This window comes from Physeter macrocephalus, chromosome 21, assembly GCF_002837175.3.
Source record: "Physeter macrocephalus isolate SW-GA chromosome 21, ASM283717v5, whole genome shotgun sequence".
Classification (NCBI taxonomy): Eukaryota; Metazoa; Chordata; class Mammalia; order Artiodactyla; family Physeteridae; genus Physeter; species Physeter macrocephalus.
The window spans coordinates 31,016,280-31,038,337 of NC_041234.1; the positions used below are offsets into that span (position 1 = coordinate 31,016,280).

A 22,058-nucleotide genomic window follows, 5' to 3' on the forward strand; every position below is an offset into this window, starting at 1 on the left:
GACCTCCCTGCTTCTGCTGTTTTCTCCACCTCCTTCAGCTTAAAGTTTTCAATATGCCAAGGTGCCATATTTGGGAGCAGCATGTCCTGAACTCCATCAAGTCCTCCTATCAATGATCTAAGCTTCCACCTCATGAAATTAGAAAAAGACAAACAAACTTAAGCCAAGCTGAAGGAAGGAAATAATACAGAAAAGAAATCAAGAAAACAGAATAACAAGAGGAAAAAAAAAATCAATGAAACTAAAACCTAGTTCCTTGGAAAGATCAATGAAACTGATAAAACTCTAGCCAGACTGACCAAAAACACAAACAAACAAAAATCAAAGAGGAGACAAATTACCAATATCAGGAGTGAAAGAAAGACTGAGGGGGAAATGGGGAGGTCATGTGTAATGGGTACAGGGTTTCAGTTTTGCAAAATGAAGAGTTTTGGAGATGGATGATAGTGATCATTCACAGAAATGTAAATGTACTTAATGCCACAGAACTGTACACTTAAAATGGTTTAAAAGGTAAAATCTGTGCTATGTATCTTTAACCGCAATTTTAAAGTAAATAAATAATTGTTTCAATGAAGCAATGGTTGTTACCAGGACCCCAAAGCAGAATGTTTCGTGCAGGAGGTGGAGGCTGCTTACCCCCAACTGCTGCAAATGCTTGTCCTGCAAGTACTGGAATTCCAGGTGCCCAAGACCCTGACCGACCTGAGCAGCCTGGAGGGGCTGGTGCCTCTTTGGGGAATTCATCACCGGGTTCTCAGCCTCATGATTCCCAGCAGACACATCTGGTGGTCTCTGGTCGTCCTGAGGCCTTTGTCCCTATGACATAGACCAATTTGTGCAACTATAAGCCTTACCTGGGGCCTAGAGAAGTATCTTTTCTCTAAGGAGCCCTGGCTGAGGGGGGCTGACACCAGTCTTCAGCATGACTTCCGACCCAGCCACATAGTTCCTGACAAAGGTCTGTGATCCAAAGCCTGAGCAATAAAGAGAGATTTCCAAACACCTTTAATGCGCAAACTTGAGTCTAAACAGACCAGATGTCAAGGATTTATCTTCTTCCATAAGAAAAAAAAAAAAAACAACTCCCTACATTCCCTCATTCCCTGCATTTTCTGTCATCCTTTGAGTACCTCTTCACCTATATTTCTGAATCAAAGACAGTCATCAGGTGACTTGGGGGAAAGAGCAAACATCAGCCAGTTTTCCCTGGCTTTCAGCTCATTGAAAACACTCCAAAGTTGATACAACCTAAGAATTTCTGCTCCCATGGGCCATCTTTTGTCCTTTACAAAAGGTTATTGTCAAGGCTAGGGGACACCAGGGTTTGTAAGTCTATGGGCAACACACAACTTCAGTGCTCTGTAAACTCTTCCATTGGGAAGAGAAAAAAATGAATTTCCAAGATTTTGTAGGAATTTGCCATAATAGTGGTTTCAGAACTCAATAAAGAGACCTTAATTGGATTAAGTATATGTTTATATTTTAATCATCCATTAATTAAGAAAAAGTAGAAAAGTACATTTTTTTTTTGGCCGCACTGTGAGGCTTGCAGGATCTTAGTTCCCCAACCAGGGATGGAACCCATGCCCCCTGCAGTGGAAGCGTGGAGTCCTAACCATTGCACCACCAGGGAATTCCCAAAAAGTAGATTTTTTTGTTTGTTTGTTTTTTGTGTTTTTAATTTTTTTATTGAAGTGAAAAGAAATAGATTTCCAAAAAACCTCCTGGAAATCAGGTAGCTAAAATGAAACATTCAATGAAAGGCTTGAAAAAACAAGTTGAGCAAATCTTCCAGAAAGTTGAATAAACAGACAAAAGGAGTGAAACAATTTTTTAAGTCTTAATAAAGGTGATCTAGAATTAGATTTTAAAACTTTCCAGATACTTAGATACTGAGAACAGAGGAAAAGGCAGAGAAAATTATCAAAGAAATAATGCAAGAATGTGCCTTAGAAACGAAGGCCATGTGTATCCAACACAAATGAATAACGACTTAGACAAAGGGATATTACTGTAAAATTTCAGAATACCAAGTAAAAATAAAAATAAATAGATCCTAAAAAAAAAAAAGAAGACAACCCAGGGACTTCCCTGGTGGCACAATGGTTAAGAATCCGCCTGCCAATGCAGGGGACACGGGTTTGATCCCTGGTTCAGGAAGATCCCACATGCTGCGGAGTAACTAAGCCCGTGTGCCCACAACTACTGAGCCTGCGCTCTAGAGCCCATGCACCACAACTACTGAAGCCCGTGCACCCTAGAGCCCGTGCACTGCAACTACTGAGCGCACATGCTGCAACTACTGAAGCCCATGCACCTAGAGCCCATGCTCCGCGACAAGAGAAGCCATTGCAATGAGAAGCCCACGTACTGCAACAAAGAGTAGCCCCCGCTTACCACAGCTAGAGAAAGCCTGCACACAGCAACGAAGACCAATGCAGCCAAAAAAAAAAGACAACCCAATAAAACATGTACAAGAAATGTGAACAGACAAGAATAAATGTGAATGAAAAATTAGTGCATGAAAATAGGCTCAGCATGTTGAAATGCAAATTCAAACCCCAAGGAGATGCCAGGCACTCCTTTTAGAATGGCTAAAATTAAAAAGACTGACCATCCCAAGAGTTAATGAGGATGTGAAGCAACCCTCATACACCGCTGGTGAGAATGCAAAATTGTACAGCCAGTTTGAAAAATATTTTGGTGGTTTGGCACTAAAGCTGTAAAAATAAATAAATAAACTCCTGATGAATTAAAGAGAAAGAATTTATGGGACAAGCAGAGCAAAGAAACATATGTATGGTGAATGTGAATTAAGACAGAGGACAATATTAAAAACAAATAGATGGTTATAATGAGAAGTACATAGGGGTTCTAAGAGTCCTGGGTTGAAAACTAGCTGCACTGGGGACTAGTGATTTGACCGTGAACAAGATACTTATCTTCCATTACTTGACCTATAAAATGAGGATAATATAACAGTGAGGTTTGTTTTTAATAAGGGTAGCAACAGAGAGATTGAAATGTACTTATAGTGAAGCAGTACCTAGAGCACTCACATCATCCCCTGGGAGAAGCCATTCCTGACCACCTGGGTTACAGGGTTCGCCTCTGTATTCTGAGCATCCCTTGGCTCTCCCCTGCCAGGGCTCTCATCATACTTGTTCTATCAATCATTATCTTCTGGATGGTTCTCTACTCATTAAATCTGAGCTCTTTGAGAACTTATATCCTGCCTGAATCAGTCATTCCTATGTCCTCAGAGTCTGCCTAGCCCAGAGCAAGGAGCTTGATTCCCAGCAGGGGCTCAGAGAAGATTTTTTGTCTTTCGTTTTGGGTTTGGGTTTGGTTTGGTTTGGCTTGGTTGATTGGGGGGTTTTGTCTGAGTGATGACGACCCTAGATAATCAAGTTTAGAGGATGATGAAGTTCAGGACACGCTACCCCAAAATATGGCACCTTGACATGTTGAATATTTCCAGCTGAAGGAATTTAAGAAACGGCAGGTACAGGCAGGATTTTCTGACCTTTCTCTGTAACAGGTCATAAGACCCTCATGTGAGAGGTGCCCTCCCTCTACCCAGAGGAAAGGAGCATCCTTATCTCCAAAGACACAGGGACACTGACAAGAATCTGAACAGACAGGCCTTGATGTTTCCCCTAGTTTATTACACTCGGCTCACATTCTTTTTTATCTTATCACATTTTTCCAGGACTTTCCACTCTTCATCGTATCTAGCATAAAACGCTCAGGTTTAACCACTTCTTCGGGTCTTGTAAAACTTATATTAAACAAATTAATATGCTTTTCTCTTGTTATCTTTCTTTTGTTACAGCAGCCCCAGCCAAGAACTTCGAAGGGTAGAGAAAAAATATATTTTTCCTCCCTACACCATTATTAAGCCAGCATTTGGTTATTGGAAATAATACATTATAAACAAGAGATCATAGGAAAGATCTCCTTGCAAACTTCTGTTCTCTTAGAGGGGGATGTGCAGGAAAGGGTTACCTCAGTGGGCCGGGTTGCTCAAATCCTGCACATACCAAAGAACAGCCTGCCTCTGGGATTGGCCCTTGGATGGCTCCTGAGAGATAATTTCTGAGCCCTTCGAATATTTTGCCTGATAAGAGTTTGCATGTTTGAGACCTTGGGCCATGCTGTACCAGCAGGATCAAATAAGTTTATCCTAACAATGTGATTTATGATGAATGTCTGGCTTTGCTCTGGGGAGATACGGTCTGAGTAACTGAGATCAGTCACATGAACTCTGCATGACTATGTGACTGACTCCCCCCCAAAAAAATGGAGACCAAGGCTCAGATGACCATCCCTGGTTGGCAACATTTCACATGTATTGTCCCACACCATTGCTGGGAGAATATATAAGCATGCCCCCATGCAACTCTACTGGGAAGGGACCCCTGGGAAAAGAATCTTGCACCTGGTTTCTCCTGGACTCCATCCCATACACCTTTTCCCTTTGCTGATTCTAATTTGTATCCTTTCACTGTAATAAACCAAACCATGAGTGTAACAGCTTCTGAGTCCTGTGAGTCCTTCTAGCAGATCACCAGGCCTGAGGGTGATCTTGGGAATCTCTGGCACAGGGAGCTTGTGCCCTTTACTCCACACTCTTGCCAGAATCAACTAGTACCAGTGTATTGCCCACTTTTATATTTATAATGAAACTTGGTCACTGCTACTTTCTCAGATCAGCCCCCAGGGACTGCATTCGCTAATTGGCTAAAGCCTTCCCATATACAAAGGGGCTAAGGAACAGACTAGGCTCTCAATAAATACTTCTTGAATAAACACAACACTGCCAATCTGGTTATTCTGGTTTTAAGTGTTAAGGCATAGATGTCACTCAGCCTTATATCAACAGAATCAAGTATGTGAACCCAGTGATCAGTGGGTGTGGGAAGTCCAGTTGGCCTCTTTCACCCTCACAAGTCTTCTCGTTTTCCTCCTGCTTTGCGGCCACCCCACTCATCACTTTTCTTCTAGGTTCCTTCCCTGTGTTCCTCCTTGGCACTTCAACTGCTCTTCTGTTTATGTGTCTTCTCTGCCCCACCAGTGTAATATCCCCCATGGCAAACACCGTATGTATCCGTATGCTACCTCACTTATTTCACCACAGCAATCATTTAGTGTAAATATTTTAATTCCTATTTTAGGAATGGAGAAACAGAAACAAAGGATATAGATACCTTTCCCACCATCACACAGTGCGTGTCAGAGGCAGGATCGAAACCAATGTCTATTTCATGCCATGGCCTATAAGCAGACAGATTAGGTAGGACCCAAGTCGTTTGGCCTCAGCCAGTTGCCCTGCTCCCTTTCCCTCTTCTACCTACATTCTAATCCTTTCATACAACTCAACAGCCTAGGGACTTCTCACATATTTTGTAGCAAACTGGGATACCCTACGTTTAGTCTTTTTATTTGAACCATAGATTTTCAGTCCTTTTGGGTGAGGAAATATCTTTAAACCTGTATTAAGAGAGAGAAATAATTGCATTTATTATTCCTTAAGCAGGATGGATTCTGGGAAGGGTCTTTTCTTCAGAACTGTTTTTTGGGGTCTTAAGTTAAAAATGGAAGCTCAGAGATGTAACTTGGCTCTCATTGTATATAGTAATAGGGGTATAAGGCTGGAACCAGGCAGTTGGGGGCTTCTGAGGGTGATCTGTGACTGTCAGGCCAATGGAGGATTTTGCAGAGGAAATAGACATTTGTGGCTGCTCCCTCCCCACCTCTGAATAACTGTGAAGGATAGGCATGTTTGCAGGGGATGTTGTGGCATTTTGCCATGAGGCTTGTGGCATAAGTTTTCTTCTGTCTCTCCACAAACTGTCCCCAAAAGGTTTAGTGTTCTAGTTATATTTTTCTGTAGCACTATAAGATAAGCATGTTACTATTTTTAGATGTTTGTTTTTAATATCAATGATTTCGTCTGGAATACCATCTGGGGCAACACTTCATCTGCAGTAGGTGGTCTGTGTTTCACATACTGGGAAACCCTTCCTTCAACAGAAGAACAAAGCCTTTTAAGTCAAACAATTTTATATATTTTTAAAATTTAAATTAAATCTTATAAAAACATCAGATTATAACTGAAGTCATCATATACACCATCATCATTTCTGTACGCAACACTTCAGGAGCTTTTACTCTGAGAAAAGAACAAGGGTTTTGAACTTTGAACTCAAACCCCCAATCTGCTTTTTACTGGAGTCAGAGATTCTCAATTTTGTGAAAACTCTTTCTTTGTGAGGATCTGATGAGGTCATATATGTACAGAATCTAGCACACAAAAATGGCTAACAGTACATACTCTATAAATGTGAGTTATTATAGTAAATCCTATTATTATTAGATAAAAGAACTCAATAAATGAAGCTATGGTCATAATTGTACACAGCTCCAGGGTTGGTCAGCCATTCGTGACCATACAGGACAGATCAAAATCATCTAGGCAAGTTAACAGAGCCGTGACTTTTAACTTTCTGTGTACAGGAGATTGGTATCAGCATAGGAACAGGAGCAGGTAGCTTTCACAGTGACAGCATCATTAGAGGTATCTTGCAGGGAAGATGGGCACCTCACAAAGTTTGAAGGGATGGCAACCTAGAGCTGCCCCTTCTGTCTCTACCTTTTAAGTAAAGTCCAGTCTTCAAAGAGAAAGGCAATTCAGAAACAGCTGATCACAGGAAAGCCTGGCCCTACATTACTCAACAGCCTTGAAGCTCCAGAGAATAGAAGAAGAGGTTTTACATCCCAGCTCATTGTATGAAGCTAGCATAAGCTTGATACCAAAGTCGAAGAAAGAGAGTACATGAAATAAAAGTATAGGCTAGTGTCACTCATGAGGACACACATAATCCTAAACAAATTATTAGGACATAGATTACTCATGACCAAACTGTGTTTATTTTAGGAATATAAAGTTGGCTTAAACATAGAAACTTATCCAGTTAATTCAACCCATTAACATATTAATAGAGGGGAAAATCTTATAATCATCTCAATAAATGCACTTTAAGTGTTTGGTGGAATTCAACATGTAATCAAGATGAATACTCTAAGCAAACTACTAATAGAATAGAATGACTTTGATAAAGTGTATCTACCAAAAGAAAAGCACAGTAAACACCATGGTGAAATATTGAAAAATTTCCATTTCTCATCAGGGAAAAACAAGGATGTCCACTATCACCAGTTCTGTTCAACATTATTTTCCTGGGTGGGTCTATCTACTTTAAAATGAGAAAAGGAAATAAAAGCTATAATGTTTAAAATGGCAGGAACAAAACTTATTATTATTCAAAGATGATATGATTATGTATGTTGAACACTGAAAAGGATCTAAAGATAAACTTTAGGACTTAATAAGCATATTTTAGCAAGGTTGCTGGGTAGAAAAAACAATACACAAAAATTAGGTCTCTATATACCAGATCAAACAAAATATAAAATTTCCAAAAAAATGTACAATTTTCAATAGCATCAAATACCTAGGAATAAATTTAACAAAAGACACGCAAGACTTCTTTGGACAAAACTGCAAAACAATTCTGTCACATTTCCAACACAAGAACAGCCTGCATGGTTACAGTTTGTCTTCATTTAAACCTATGGTTGCCCTTCACCTGTAAGATAACATAACATTTGAGAATATTAGTTAGAACTTTATTTAGATGACGCTAAAGGGATACAGAGGACACTACAGTCTTAGTTTTATAAAATGGACTAAAACCAGAACCCTAAGGGTGACCCTTGGCTTATATACAGTTAAACCTTTGTAGAGACTTTGAAGGTAGACTTTCAGGCACTTTAACAATATTTGCTAAACACATCACTCTTTCTAGTGGTACAGAGAAACAAAGAGACTGTTCAAGTTCAGAACTGATTAAACCCAATGCTTCCATTCAGAGGTAGTTTTAAGTAGAAAGCAACATTTTTTTATACTTTTAGTAAAAATCCAATCAAACAACAAATAAAAAACCTAAGAAACAAAAGAAACTTTTTAAAAGTTCATTTAAATGTTTTGACTTGAAAAACATATTCTTAATATAGGATATCTAAAACAGTAATGTCACACTTAGAATTGCTTAAATGGAAAACAGAAAGGCTAGTATTGCATTTGTTTTGGCTCTACTGTGGAAAAGTACAAAACTTTCTATGAGCCAGTTTAGCCCTTACATAGTAGTAGGATAACCATTTGTCCCTGTTTTCATCCATACTCCTGCTATAATTATGAGTAGTGACTCTCTACACACCTAAAAGCATTCCAGTTTGTATAATAAATTATATGGTTACACTAGTTTTAAGTCATTACCATGAAAAGTAACATCACATTGTGAAGGAAGATAGTACCATGTTTCACAGTCCGGAAGAAAAAAAAGGACAGAAGTGGGGTGGAGAGAAAGGAAAAAAACCTGGAGAGCCAAATATCTAGATAGACAGATAGATATAGTCAATATCTGTTAGTGTCTTTTTCATAGTCCTTATTGTGTATACTTAGCCTTTTGTCTGTTTTCTGCAAGATTATTTAAACTAGTGGATCTTCTACTCACAAATATTTTATAAAAGAGCATTCTCATTGATTTATTAGTTGTATTATTTTTCCTTTTCCTAATGATTCATACCTGTCTTTTATTAAGAATCCCCTTCCTTTTCCCCTTAGATTTATTTTGTTGCCTTGCTATTATTTTTTATATTGGATGCTCATGTAATTTTATTATCTTTTTTTAATAGCATATGTATTTAAGGCTATGATCTTCCTATGAGTACATTTTAGCCATGTTCAATAGGTTCCTGAAAGTAGCCTGAAAACTATCTTTTAACGTAAAGAGTCTGGAATGGACCAGGAATGTAAAGTGAAAATATCTAGAAGACTAATGCAGGGTAATTTCTTCTCTAAACATCAAGTGCTTCCTTTAAATTCAGAAGCTGTGTGATTAATGGTCAGTAATTTGGAAAACACACATGTAAAACACACTTAAATTGATTACTCAGGAAGTGCTTCAGTTATGGTCTTTGAAATTCAATCTTAACAATTTGATGCCTCAAGGCGCTAAATTTTCACACATTTGACATGGTTAGAGGTGATTATATCATACTATCCACATTTTATTAAGAACAGTAGCTTATTAAGACTGACAGTGGGGACAGGGAGCGTGCTCAGCATAGGTATCTTACTAACAGTCACCTTGACCATCACTGACTACATGCACTCTCTCTCTATTTGATCAGCCACAGAGACTAGAAACTAGACTGTCTCTTGACATTTTATTATTCAGTCATCTGAGGCTTCATTCGGGGAAGGATTTAAAATGCAATTGTTCACATTTTTGTCAATTATACATCAATAAAACTGGAAGAAAAAATAAAATGCAATTGTTCTTTAAGAGCCAGAGAATTCAGAATTCAACAGAATCTGAGGACAGGCATTCAGAACTCCAACAGAAAAACAAATATCAAGCAAAGTGTTAGTTCATTTTCTTAGTAGTGATGAAACCTCAATTCAAATGTAATTTGACTCAGGTCAGGATTTGATGATTTATGATAAACAAAATCACATAAAGCAGGTTATCTTTGTATTCTATGCAACAGAACCAGAGTAAGTAAAAATTAGAATTGAAAATCATTTTTAAATATCTGATTTGAAGTCACTATTTTTATAAGAGCAAAGATGGGTTTAGAAGTTAAGGGATTTGCCCGGAGTCAAATTATGTTAGAGCTGGTACTAGAACCTACTTCAGCGCTTCAGCATATTTCATACAAACTGATGTGTGTTACAAATGCATTACACATTTGTTAAATGCAGATCTCTATAAAAGCATCTGAAAGTTATTAACTGTTGGTTAAAGGGCTTATACTTAAAAGTAAGAAAATGCCTTCATTTTATAATTCGATATGGCTTTGACCCAATTTGTTTCTATACCTGATAGTTAAGGTCTGAACTACATTTCAAATCATCTTTATATGTGAACTCTGCTATTAAAGCAACAGTAATGTTATCTTTATATTATTAAAAATATAATATTGTGGAAAACCGACACCCTATAATTTGCATGCGTAATAGATAACATACCTGCTTCTGGCTCTTTAATGGGCTCTGGATTTGGCAGTCTCTTCCCCTTGACATCAGAACCATCTCCACACCCACACCCAGTCTTTGGCTGAGCCAGTTCCTGTTGATTAGCTTCCAGGGCAGACCCTTGCAAATAAAAAGTTTATCAATTTAAGAAGTAAAACTTGAGATATAAATAAGGGAATGATAATATTCACTCCTTCAGTGTTGTGAAGTAAAAGCCTTAGGCTAGTGTGGTAATAAATGGGATGCATGAGAATCCCAAGAGCATTATTTCAGGAGTTTGTTACCAGAAACTAGGAAAACAGGGTTTTATTACCCTCTTCCTTTCCCAAGACTGCCCTCAGACAAATTAGGTGCTCCCTTTGTACATATCCATATTGTACTTGTGACTGTACTTATCATTGATTTGTTTGGGTCTCTCCGACTAGATTGTGAGCTCAAGGTTGTATGCTAGTACTTAGCATATTACATGGCATGAGCAGACAACAATAAATGTTGAGTGGGGAAAATGTCTTTAAAAATACCTCAAACTAATTAACATTTTGCAAACCAACTGGTATGTCCTCGTCAAAAATGTCAGTGTCATGAATGTCAGAGAACTAAACAAACATGACAACTAAATGCAATGCGTGATCCTGGACTGAACTCTGGATCAAAGAAATTCTATAAAGGAAATTATCGGGACAACTGGTGAAATTTGAATATACACTGTGTATTTAATGATTGCATATTCTCATTGTCAAACTTCCTGATTTTGATAATTGTACAGTGATTAGCCAAGAGAATGACTTTTTCTTTGTTCTCAGGCTATATATACACTAATGTACTTAGGGTAAAAGCTCGTAATAGTTGAACCTTTATCTAAATGGCTCAGTAGTAATAATAGCAAACATATCAGTAAGCGTGTGTGTATATATGGGGGGAAGGGAAGAGGATATGAAACCAATGTGGTAAAAACTATTAACAATCGGTGAATCTAGGTGAAAAGTGTATGAGTTAATTGTACTATTCTTGCAAATTTTCTGTAAATTTTGTTTTTAGAAATATAAAGTAAAAATTAAAGAGAATATATGACGACTACATTGTACTTCGGGAAGACAAGAGTTATCTTATTTTTAATTGTGGTTTAAAAACACGTAACAGCAAATTCCCTGGTGGTCCAGTAGTTAGGACTCTGTGCTTTCACTGCTGAGAGCCCGGGTTCAATCCCTGGTCAGAGAACTAAGATCCCACAAGCCGCACGGCCAAAAAAAAAAAAAAAAAAAATTTTTTTTTAAAAACACGTAACATAAAACTTGCCATCTTAACCATTTTTAAGTGTACAGTTCAGTAAAGGATGATTTTTGCATCGTTAGCAGAAACTAGGAATGGATTTTACATATTTGTTTTACTGTATTATGAAAACTTTATTTTAAATGGTCTAAGAATAAACCATAATAAACGTATAATTTCTGTATTTTGCTATAGTGTACGAAAAGCAGTGAGCATCAGCTATTTACAAAGCCTGAAGTCTATACCATGGACAGGATTTCAATTACAATTAAAATGTAATCTTCTGAAGAGTTAGCTCAGTGGATTTGCAGGCCCATGACAAATCTTATAGTTGTGACACCCACCCTCTACTGAGGTACCCAGAAACTTATTTCGTTAAAATAAACAAAAGTTATATTTAGGTCCAAAGGTCCTATATGTAACTTTCCATAAATAAATCCCATGTAGAACAAAGTAAAATTATTTTACTTTTAAATAAAAGAAATAACCAAAATAACAGTAAAATTATTTATGCATAACAGTCAGATACACAATGAGAATAAAGGAAATGGGGTATAAAGAAATGAAAGGGCATTGCTGCCAGTCATATTCTACAAACCTTTAATAGTGGCCTGAGTTATGTAAATGTTTTGCTTAAAAATACTATATATATCCAGGAGAAATAATGTCTGTCTCATGTTAATCTTAGAGTAATTAATCTTTTGATTTTCCTAACCATAGAAGGATTTACCCACCTTTTAAAAACCACTTTAAAAAAATCATACTAAACCAGCTACCTGTATGCAACTATCCTGAACTATCCAGCTTTTATCAAACTTATCATGTAAAAATATCAATTACAGAAACAATGGCCATCACGCATGACTCATTTCTGGAGCCTCTATCCTACTACACTGAACTGGGGCAATACTGAGCTACATTACAGCACAGACATCTGAGTTTTGAGCAAAATCATTCACCTTTTTTACAGCAACATTCATGGTAGGAAGACACAAACTTTGGAGTGAAATACAGATTTTGTATTCAAAAGCCAAGTGCTCTTTGATAAACCCAATCCTTTAGCCTCAATTTTCTCATTCATAAAATGGGGAAAATTTATTATAGTGAGGGATTGCCCTAAGCTGCAAATTATACTCTCTTCACTTCTCCAGCCAATTTTCAGGCCATGTTTGAGATCCCTTTCTATTGTTTTCTTTCCTTCTCTTACTGGTACATCATAATGTATGAGACATCACACACACACGCAACAGGCATTCTTCTTCCCTTTCCCTTCACCTTGAACTGAAGATGCTCCTTCATCCTGTATCTCTTGATCAGGTGTAATGTCCTGACTTTCAGTTACTGGCTCCTCTTGTTCAGGTTGCTTATCAGCGGGCTGCTGGAACTACGGGTGTGTGTGTGCAAATGAAAAGTTTTGTTACTAATACACATCAACAATATAAATATACAAAATACAAAGACACATTTGATCATAAATAAATCTGAAGACATTTTCCCAATACTATTCAGTACACTTTTTTTTTTTTTTTTGGAGCAGAGAAAGTTGTATTCCAAGTCCATGCAAGGAGACGAGGTGGCTCATGCCCTAAAAAGCCTCGAGCTCCCAGCATACTTACTCTTAATAAAGTTACTCTTCCCACAGAGAGGCTACTCCAAGAAAACAGTTACCCACAAGGACTTTGGAAGCTATTTTAATCTATGTCGGGATGGCTGTGTGCAATCTGTTAATAAGCATGAGAAGGAAGTCATCAGTCAAACTCCCCAGGAACGTAACAGCATTCATCCAGGCAACACCAGAATGTAATCCTCCTGGATCAATGTTCCTTATCACATGGAAGACCTTTATCACTGTATCTATATTAGTTCAACAACATTTGCACAAAAATTAATTTCTACTAATAAAAATCATCAAATGTTAAAACACTTACAACCACAGGCCCAAGTGCCCTGGGATAGCCTTGATCATAAACTCTTTCTTTAGGTCTGTATGTTGACTTTATTCTCCGACTCATACTTCCCACTGAAAACAGAACATTGTCATTTGGAAAATGCACTTAAGAGGATAATTATATTTGAACACTTCCGTGGCCAAATGATGATGTATACTATTTTTGTAATATTGAACACATTTTCAAACTAAGTCTCAAGGTACTTCAATTGTGTGTGCTTTCCAATCACACCAAATCTGGCAACTTGTAAAAGCAATTGTTTATGTCATGGCCAAGCTGACAGAAAAATCACCTTAAAACACATGGCAAAAAACAAGAACACATTTCTGATGAGTTTTGGATTCACAACTTGATTCACCATTATGGAGACACTTAGTGAAATACTACTGGAAATTTAAAACTTGAGGGATTATTGCTTTCGTCACGCTCTCGTTTACCAAGCCCTTCCCCCCACCCCAATAAAATTCTATTGGCACACAAAGCCACACTCACTCGTTCACATATTGTCTACGGCTCTCTTTGCACTTGCAGAGTTGAGCGGCTGCAGTAAAGACTCTTATGAGGCACGCCCCTTCCTTGGCACCCTGTCCGGGGCACTACAAATCTCGGGATGCAGTTACAACCCCACAGCGGTCCTAGGTTTTCTAGGCCTTTCCTTTAGCTCCCGCCCCGCCCCCATGCCCCAGGCCCCACTGCCGACTCCGGATTCTGTGCTCTGTCTGCAGTTCCAGGGCCTCCAGGACCCAGATACCGCAAATAATGCCGCCATGACTCGCTCTACCTTCATCTGACCCCCCTGACCTCCACCGCCCACCACCCTCCCTTTCCTGCCACCACGACAAGAGCTATGGTGGCCGTGACACCTGCGGCGAGAAGGACGACGACCTCGAGGACCTTCCTCCTCAGAGGCCATAGGTCGCACCGCCTGACCCGCCCGAAGCCCGCTGGCTCCCTCTCACACGCATGCACATTTAAACTCCAGGCAGGACAGATCCGGGGACCTACCTGGTGAGTCTCAACCAGGCACAAAGAGCGGAGACGCTAAGACGCGACGGGCACAGCTCGCACTCAGACCACGTTGCCCTCGCCGCACAAGGGCCGACGGGAAGGCGTGCAGTCCTGAGCATGCGCACGGCAGCTCGCATGTGCCTCGTGGGCTGGTTTCCCCGCCCCTCCACGGGACCCCACAGAGAACTTCCGGATCTGTACTCGTCTGCAGTTCCGGTCCCTCCAGGGTTCAGATACCTCAAGTAACGCCCCCAAGCCTCTCCCAGCTTTCAACTGCCCCTCTCCCCTTTGTGGCCCACCGCTTTCCATTATCCCAGCCCCCACTATGACAAGGGTTGTGGTGGCTGCCTGTGAAACGAGGTAGAATGCCTGCTAAAACCGAAATGACAATATACTCCATAGGATTTGCATAAGACCAGGCCTCAGAACCTAATATTCAAAATGTCCAGCATATGATTCAAAATTACTCAGAGTACTCAAAAAACTAAAAATAGAACTACCGTATGACCCAGCAATTCCACTCCTGGGTATATATCCAAAAGAAACAAAAACATTAATTGGAAAAGATACATGCACACCAGTGTTCATAGCAGCACTGTGTGCAATTGCCAAGACACGGAAGCAACCAAAGTGTCCCCCCAATAGATGAATGGATAAAGAAGATGTGAGATATATATACAGTGGAATACTGCTTAGCCATAAAAAAGAATGCAGCAACATGGATGGACTTGGAGGGCATCATGCTAAGTGAAGTAAGTCAGACAGAGAAAAATACTGTATGATATCGGTCATCTGTGGAATCTAAAAAATGCAACAAACTAGTGAATACGACAAAAAAGGAGCAGACTCACAGATACAGAGAACAAACTAGTGGTTACCAGTGGGGGGAGGGGCAATATAGGGGTGGAGGAGTAGGAGGTACAAGCTATAGGATGCAAGAATGTATTGTACAGGGCCTCCCTGGTGGCGCAGTGGTTGAGAGTCCGCCTGCTGATGCAGGGGAGTAGGAGGTACAAGCTATAGGGTGCAAGAATGTATTGTACAACACAGGGAATATGGCCCATATTTTGTAATAACTGTAAATGGAAAATAACCTTTAAAATTGTATTAAAATCTTTAAGTGAAAAAATTGCTCAAAATATGAAAAAACTGGAAAATCTGAGCTCACGTGGGACAGACACCAATGCAGAAAAGACTAAGATGCCAGCATTATCTGAGAACGCGTTTAAAGCAGCTATTGTTAAAAAAAATACCTAAGCAAATCAGTCATGAACACTTCTGAAATAAACGTAAAGACAGCAAGTCTTGGCAAATGAGAGAGAGAGGGGGAATATTTCAAGAAACAAATGGAAATTTTAGAAGTGAAAAATGTGATAACCAAATAAAAATCTCACTGCATGGATTCAATAGCAGAATGGGGATGAGAAAATAGTGAACTTGAAGATAGATCAATAGAAATTAGTCAATCTGAACAAGTCAGAAATAAAGAGATTGAAAAAACAAACAGACCTGTGGGAAAATACTAAAACATCTGTAATTTTTATACAAAACATATATAATTTTTCCTTCAGAAAACCAGAAGTGAAAGAGTTATAGAGATTAAAAATAAGAAGAAGAGGGCTTCCCTGGTGGCACAGTGGTTAAGAATCCTCCTGCCAATGCAGGGGACACGGGTTCGAGCCCTGGCCCAGGGAGATCCCACATGCCACAGAGCAACTAAGCCCGTTTGCCACAACTATTGAGCCTGCGCGCCTAGAGCCCGTGAGCCACAACTACTGAAGCCCGTGCTCTGCAACAAGAGAAGCCACCATAATGAGAAGTCCGCACACTGCAATGAAGAGTAGCCCCCACTCGGTGCAACTAGAGAAAGCCCGCGCACAGCAACAAAGACCCAATGCAGCCAAAAATAAATAAATTAATTAATTAAAAATATGAAGAAGAAGGCTCAAGTGACTCTATTAATATCTGGCAAAGTAAACCACAGAACAAAGAAAATTACCAGGGATAATGAGATGTTACAAACTGATAAAAAATTAACCAAGAATACATAATGATCTATAACGCATATGCAATTGTGTTGGGGGCCCCCAAGACCACCCCAGGTTTATTATTCGCAAAGAGGATTCATAGAATTCAGCATATAGCTGTGCTCATCGCTAGGATTTATTACAACTTAAGGATACTAAGCAAAATCAGCAAAGGGAAAATGCATAGGGTGACGTCCAGAGGAAAGCAGCAGAAGCTTCTAAGAGTCCTTTCCCAGTGGAGTCACACAATTCATTCCTCCAGCAACGAATTGTGACAACATGTGTGTAGTGTCGTCTACCAGGGCATCTCGTTAGATACTCAATGCTTTCTCCCTAAGATAGGGAATGAGGCAAGAATGTCCATTCTCCCGCTTGTTATTTAACATTGTATTGTAAGTCCTAGCCAGTTCAGTAAAGCAGGAAAATGATATAAATGGCTTACAGATTGGGAAGGAAGAACTAAAACCAGCCCAATTCTCAGGTGACATGACTATCTGCATAGAAAATCCCATGGAATTTATTTTTTAAATATTAGAGCTAGGACTTCCCTGGTGGCACAGTGGTTAAGAATCTGCCTGCCAATTTAGGGGACACAGGTTCGAGCTCTGGTCCGGGAAGATCCTACATGCTGAGAAGCAACTAAGCCCATGCGCCACAACTACCGAGCCTGCGGTCTAGAGCCCACATGCCACAACTACTGAGCCCGTGGGCCACAACTACTGAAGCCCGCTCACCTAGGGCCCGTGCTCCACAAGAGAAGCCACCGCAGTGAGAAACCTGCGCACCGCAATGAAGAGTAGCCCCCACTCGCCACAGCTAGGGAAAGCCCGCGTGCAGCAATGAAGACCCAACGCAGCCAAAAATAAATAATTAATTAAAAACATATTAGAGCTAATAAGTAAATTTAGCAACATTGCGGAATATAAGTTCAACACCCAAAAATCAAGCTTATTTCTTTATACTAGCAGTGGACAATCAAAACCAAAATTTAAAAACACACATGCAATACTATTTTACAACAGCTCCTCAAAAAATCTAACAAAACATGTACAGGATCTGTGGATGTTGAAAACTACAAGAAGCTGATGAAAGAAATAAAAGAAGACCTAAATAAATGAATACAGTGTTCATGGGTTGACAGATTCAATGTAGTTAAGACATCAATTGTCCCTGAATTGATCTTTAGATTTAATGCAATTCCAATCAAAATCCCAGTAGGAATTTTTTTGTAAATACAGAATAATTGATTCTAAAATGTATGTGGAGGACATTCCCTGGCGGTCCAGTGGTTAGGACTCTGCTCTTTCACTGCTGAGGGCCCAGGTTCAATCCTTGATTCGGGAACTAAGATACTGCAAGCCAAGCAGGGCAGCCAAAAAATTTTTTTTTAATTAAAAAAAATTTAAAAATAAAGAATAAAATGTATGTGAAAAAAAAAAGGAACTACAACTGTCAAAATAATTTTGAAAGTAGGAACAAAATTGGAGGACTAACATGGATTTTAAGAATTACTATAAAGCTACGATAATCAAGACAGTGTAGTATTGGCAAAGGGATAGATACACCTTTGTAAAATATCAGTTGGTCATATTTGTGTGTGAAGGTGTGACTATGAAGAGACAGCACAAGGGAGTTCTGTAGGGTGATGGGACAGTCATGTATCCTGAGTGTGGTGGTGGTTACATGAATCCACACATGGGTTAAAACTCACAGAACCCCCAAGGTCAATTTTACTGTATGATTGATTGATTGATGGCTGCGTTGGGTCTTCGTTGCTGTTCGCGGGCTTTCTCTAGTTGTCGCGAGCAGGGGCTACTCTTCGTTGCAGTGCACGGGCTTCTCACTGCGGAGGCTTCTCTTGTTGCAGAGCACGGGGTCTAGAGTGCAGGCTCAGCAGTTGTGGCGCACGGGCTTAGTTGCTCCGTGGCATATGGGATCTTCCTGGATCAGGGCTCGAACCCATGTCCCCTGCGTTGTCAGGCGGATTCTTAACCACTGCGCCACCAGGGAAGTCCCTGTATGATTATTTTTTAAATAAATTTTTAGAACTTTGTCAATCAAGCAGGTGAGAATCCTTGCTTTCTGTAAGACTGTTTTAACACAGGTGTACGTATGCCTAAACAGTAGTTCTGTTTTGTTTTGCGCTACATATAAAGGGAATCCTAAGTTACCTCCTCTCGTATCTGACTTCTTTCACTTAACATTTTGTCTCTGTGGTTTAGTTCATTCCATCTCATAATTGTGTAGTATTCCGTGGTATCCATATAACACAATTTATTTATGCATTTCCTATTGATGTATAATTGGCCTGTTTCTGGGTTTTTTACTATTAAAAATAGTTTTACTATATGAACATTCCTGTATCTCTCCCAGGTTTACATGTATGTGCAAGAACGCTCACCACAGCTAGTATAAGATGGCAAAAAAGTAAATCAAACACTACCTAACCACCCAATAGAGAATCAGTGAATACACCCTGGCTATAATAGATGATGGCACATCATCAAAATCACTTCAAAACCTGGGAGCCACTGTTTGGATTAGTTACACAAGTGCTCACCAGGGTCTGTTGTGGTGATGACTCATGTCCCTGTTGACTGCAGATGGGTCCCAGTAACGTTTGGGGCAGGGAGCTCACTGAGCTCATCTTGGGGCTCCCGAGGGCAGAGATGAGGACAAACAGGAAGGAGCCTGTGACACAGGCTGCTGGCCGCCCCAGAGCACTCCGGAGAGGCCCTCAACGGGTCCTGGCCCAGGGTTCTGATCTCAGAGCTTCTCCACCTGCCTGCCTGCCCCGATGACTTCCAGGAAGGCAGCCCTGGGCCAGGCCTGAGGTGGCCACTTCAGTCCTGCCCCACCAGCTCTGACCCCTTCCTCTTCCTCCTTTTGGGCAAATCTGCTCTCTCATCTATACAGATCACCCTCCATTCATGAGCACCCCCTGCATGCTGGGAGTGTAATAGTGCCTGCTGTGTAGGTGAGGAGAGAGGCCCAGAGAGGGCAGGGGCTGGGCCTGCAGCCCCACAGAAAGTCAGCAGGCAGGTTGTGGGTTGTGGTCCTCGCCCTGCAGCAGCACATCCCCTCAAGCCACACGGAGCTTTTCTGCTGCTTCTCCCTCCAGGCCTGTGTCTCCCCAGACAAGCAGCCCTGGTGCTCCACTTGCCCCAGCCAGGGGTTCTAGACCAGCATTCAGGCCCAGGGAGGGGACTGGGTGGAGGCAGAGCTGGTGGCTGGCCAGGATCTGAAAGGGGACTGGGGGAGGGGCTTTTCCTAAACCCCAGGCTCTGTTGGGGCTTCCCCAGTGCCTTCAGCATCCGTGGCTGTGCCTTCCGGCTATAGCCAAACCTGCCCCAGGATCCAGGCTGCAGAGCCAGTCTGTCTTGGTGGAAAGAAGCATATGATGCAACCTTTCAATGAGAAAAAGAAGATTAAAACTATGACAACTTCCCTTTAGCCCTGGAAATGAGCTTCTGGTAGGAGGCAGTGGAGCAGGAGGGAGAGGAAGGCATCTACAGAAGACCCTGAACTTAGACCAGGATCCTCCAGGAGGAGCAGGCAGAGCTGACCCTAGGTACCCCCAGCTGTCCACACACAGAGAGGGAGCCTCCGAGGGACAGCCAGGCCTGGGGCTCACGCACCCAGAGGCCTGTGACTGTCTCAGGTGTGAATGTTAAAGCCTTTGGCCTGTTTCTGGGTTTTTTACTATTAAAAATAGTTTTACTATATGAACATTCCTGTATCTCTCCCAGGTTTACATGTATGTGCAAGAACGCTCACCACAGCTAGTATAAGATGGCAAAAAAGTAAATCAAACACTACCTAACCACCCAATAGAGAATCAGTGAATACACCCTGGCTATAATAGATGATGGCACATCATCAAAATCACTTCAAAACCTGGGAGCCACTGTTTGGATTAGTTACACAAGTGCTCACCAGGGTCTGTTGTGGTGATGACTCATGTCCCTGTTGACTGCAGATGGGTCCCAGTAACGTTTGGGGCAGGGAGCTCACTGAGCTCATCTTGGGGCTCCCGAGGGCAGAGATGAGGACAAACAGGAAGGAGCCTGTGACACAGGCTGCTGGCCGCCCCAGAGCACTCCGGAGAGGCCCTCAACGGGTCCTGGCCCAGGGTTCTGATCTCAGAGCTTCTCCACCTGCCTGCCTGCCCCGATGACTTCCAGGAAGGCAGCCCTGGGCCAGGCCTGAGGTGGCCACTTCAGTCCTGCCCCACCAGCTCTGACCCCTTCCTCTTCCTCCTTTTGGGCAAATCTGCTCTCTCATCTATACAGATCACCCTCCATTCATGAGCACCCCCTGCATGCTGGGAGTGTAATAGTGCCTGCTGTGTAGGTGAGGAGAGAGGCCCAGAGAGGGCAGGGGCTGGGCCTGCAGCCCCACAGAAAGTCAGCAGGCAGGTTGTGGGTTGTGGTCCTCGCCCTGCAGCAGCACATCCCCTCAAGCCACACGGAGCTTTTCTGCTGCTTCTCCCTCCAGGCCTGTGTCTCCCCAGACAAGCAGCCCTGGTGCTCCACTTGCCCCAGCCAGGGGTTCTAGACCAGCATTCAGGCCCAGGGAGGGGACTGGGTGGAGGCAGAGCTGGTGGCTGGCCAGGATCTGAAAGGGGACTGGGGGAGGGGCTTTTCCTAAACCCCAGGCTCTGTTGGGGCTTCCCCAGTGCCTTCAGCATCCGTGGCTGTGCCTTCCGGCTATAGCCAAACCTGCCCCAGGATCCAGGCTGCAGAGCCAGTCTGTCTTGGTGGAAAGAAGCATATGATGCAACCTTTCAATGAGAAAAAGAAGATTAAAACTATGACAACTTCCCTTTAGCCCTGGAAATGAGCTTCTGGTAGGAGGCAGTGGAGCAGGAGGGAGAGGAAGGCATCTACAGAAGACCCTGAACTTAGACCAGGATCCTCCAGGAGGAGCAGGCAGAGCTGACCCTAGGTACCCCCAGCTGTCCACACACAGAGAGGGAGCCTCCGAGGGACAGCCAGGCCTGGGGCTCACGCACCCAGAGGCCTGTGACTGTCTCAGGTGTGAATGTTAAAGCCTCTGTCGTTCCTCTGTCTTTTTTGAAGACTTCCCAGACTTGGAGATGAGACGCCCCTGCTGGCGAAGGCAGGTATCGCTATAACGTGGACAGTGCGTGGCTGACCTGTGCCTGGTGACACCAAGACCTCCCATGGGGACAAGGCTTCAGTCAGGCTTCCATAAATGAAAGGAAAAGGCTGCTTTAACTTAGCAGGCTGCTCAGGTTTGGATCTGGGCTCACCCTGCACCACAGACATCCAGAACGGGAAGTGGGGAGGTTGTAGGATGTGGTCCAGTAACAGCCAGGCTGAGGGCTGAGACCTCAGGACAGAGAGCAGAGGCCACTGTCAGATCAAGATACTGGGCCTAGTAATGAGGAGAAGGAGGGAGAGGAAGATCACGAAGGCCTCTGCAAAGGACTGGGCTCAGGGCTGATGAGAACATGGACACTCAGGGCCTCAGTTTGCCCACCTGTACACTGGTGATAAAAGTTGAATTTACATGGTGCAGTTGGTGTGAGAAGAGCACGGTTCATGTAAAATGATCAGCCCGTGTCTGGCACAGAGTAACTGCGAGGTTAATGCTGATGGTATTGTTATTTTTATTATTACAAGAATCACTCAGTCTTAATTAACTGTTGACATGCTCTTCTCCCCCGTGGGG

General features: G+C 41.7%; 1 protein-coding gene across 1 annotated transcript; it reads right to left on the reverse strand.

The window, feature by feature from the left end:
• Positions 1-10,031: 10,031 nt before the first annotated feature.
• Positions 10,032-13,389, reverse strand: LOC102982402 (X antigen family member 2). The gene is made up of 3 exons (XM_055081581.1): positions 13,306-13,389; positions 12,653-12,761; positions 10,032-10,234 (listed from the first exon to the last, which is right to left on the reverse strand). The coding sequence occupies exons 1-3, from the start codon at positions 13,387-13,389 to the stop codon at positions 10,032-10,034; spliced, it is 396 nt and encodes a 131-aa protein (XP_054937556.1).
• Positions 13,390-22,058: the final 8,669 nt, after the last annotated feature.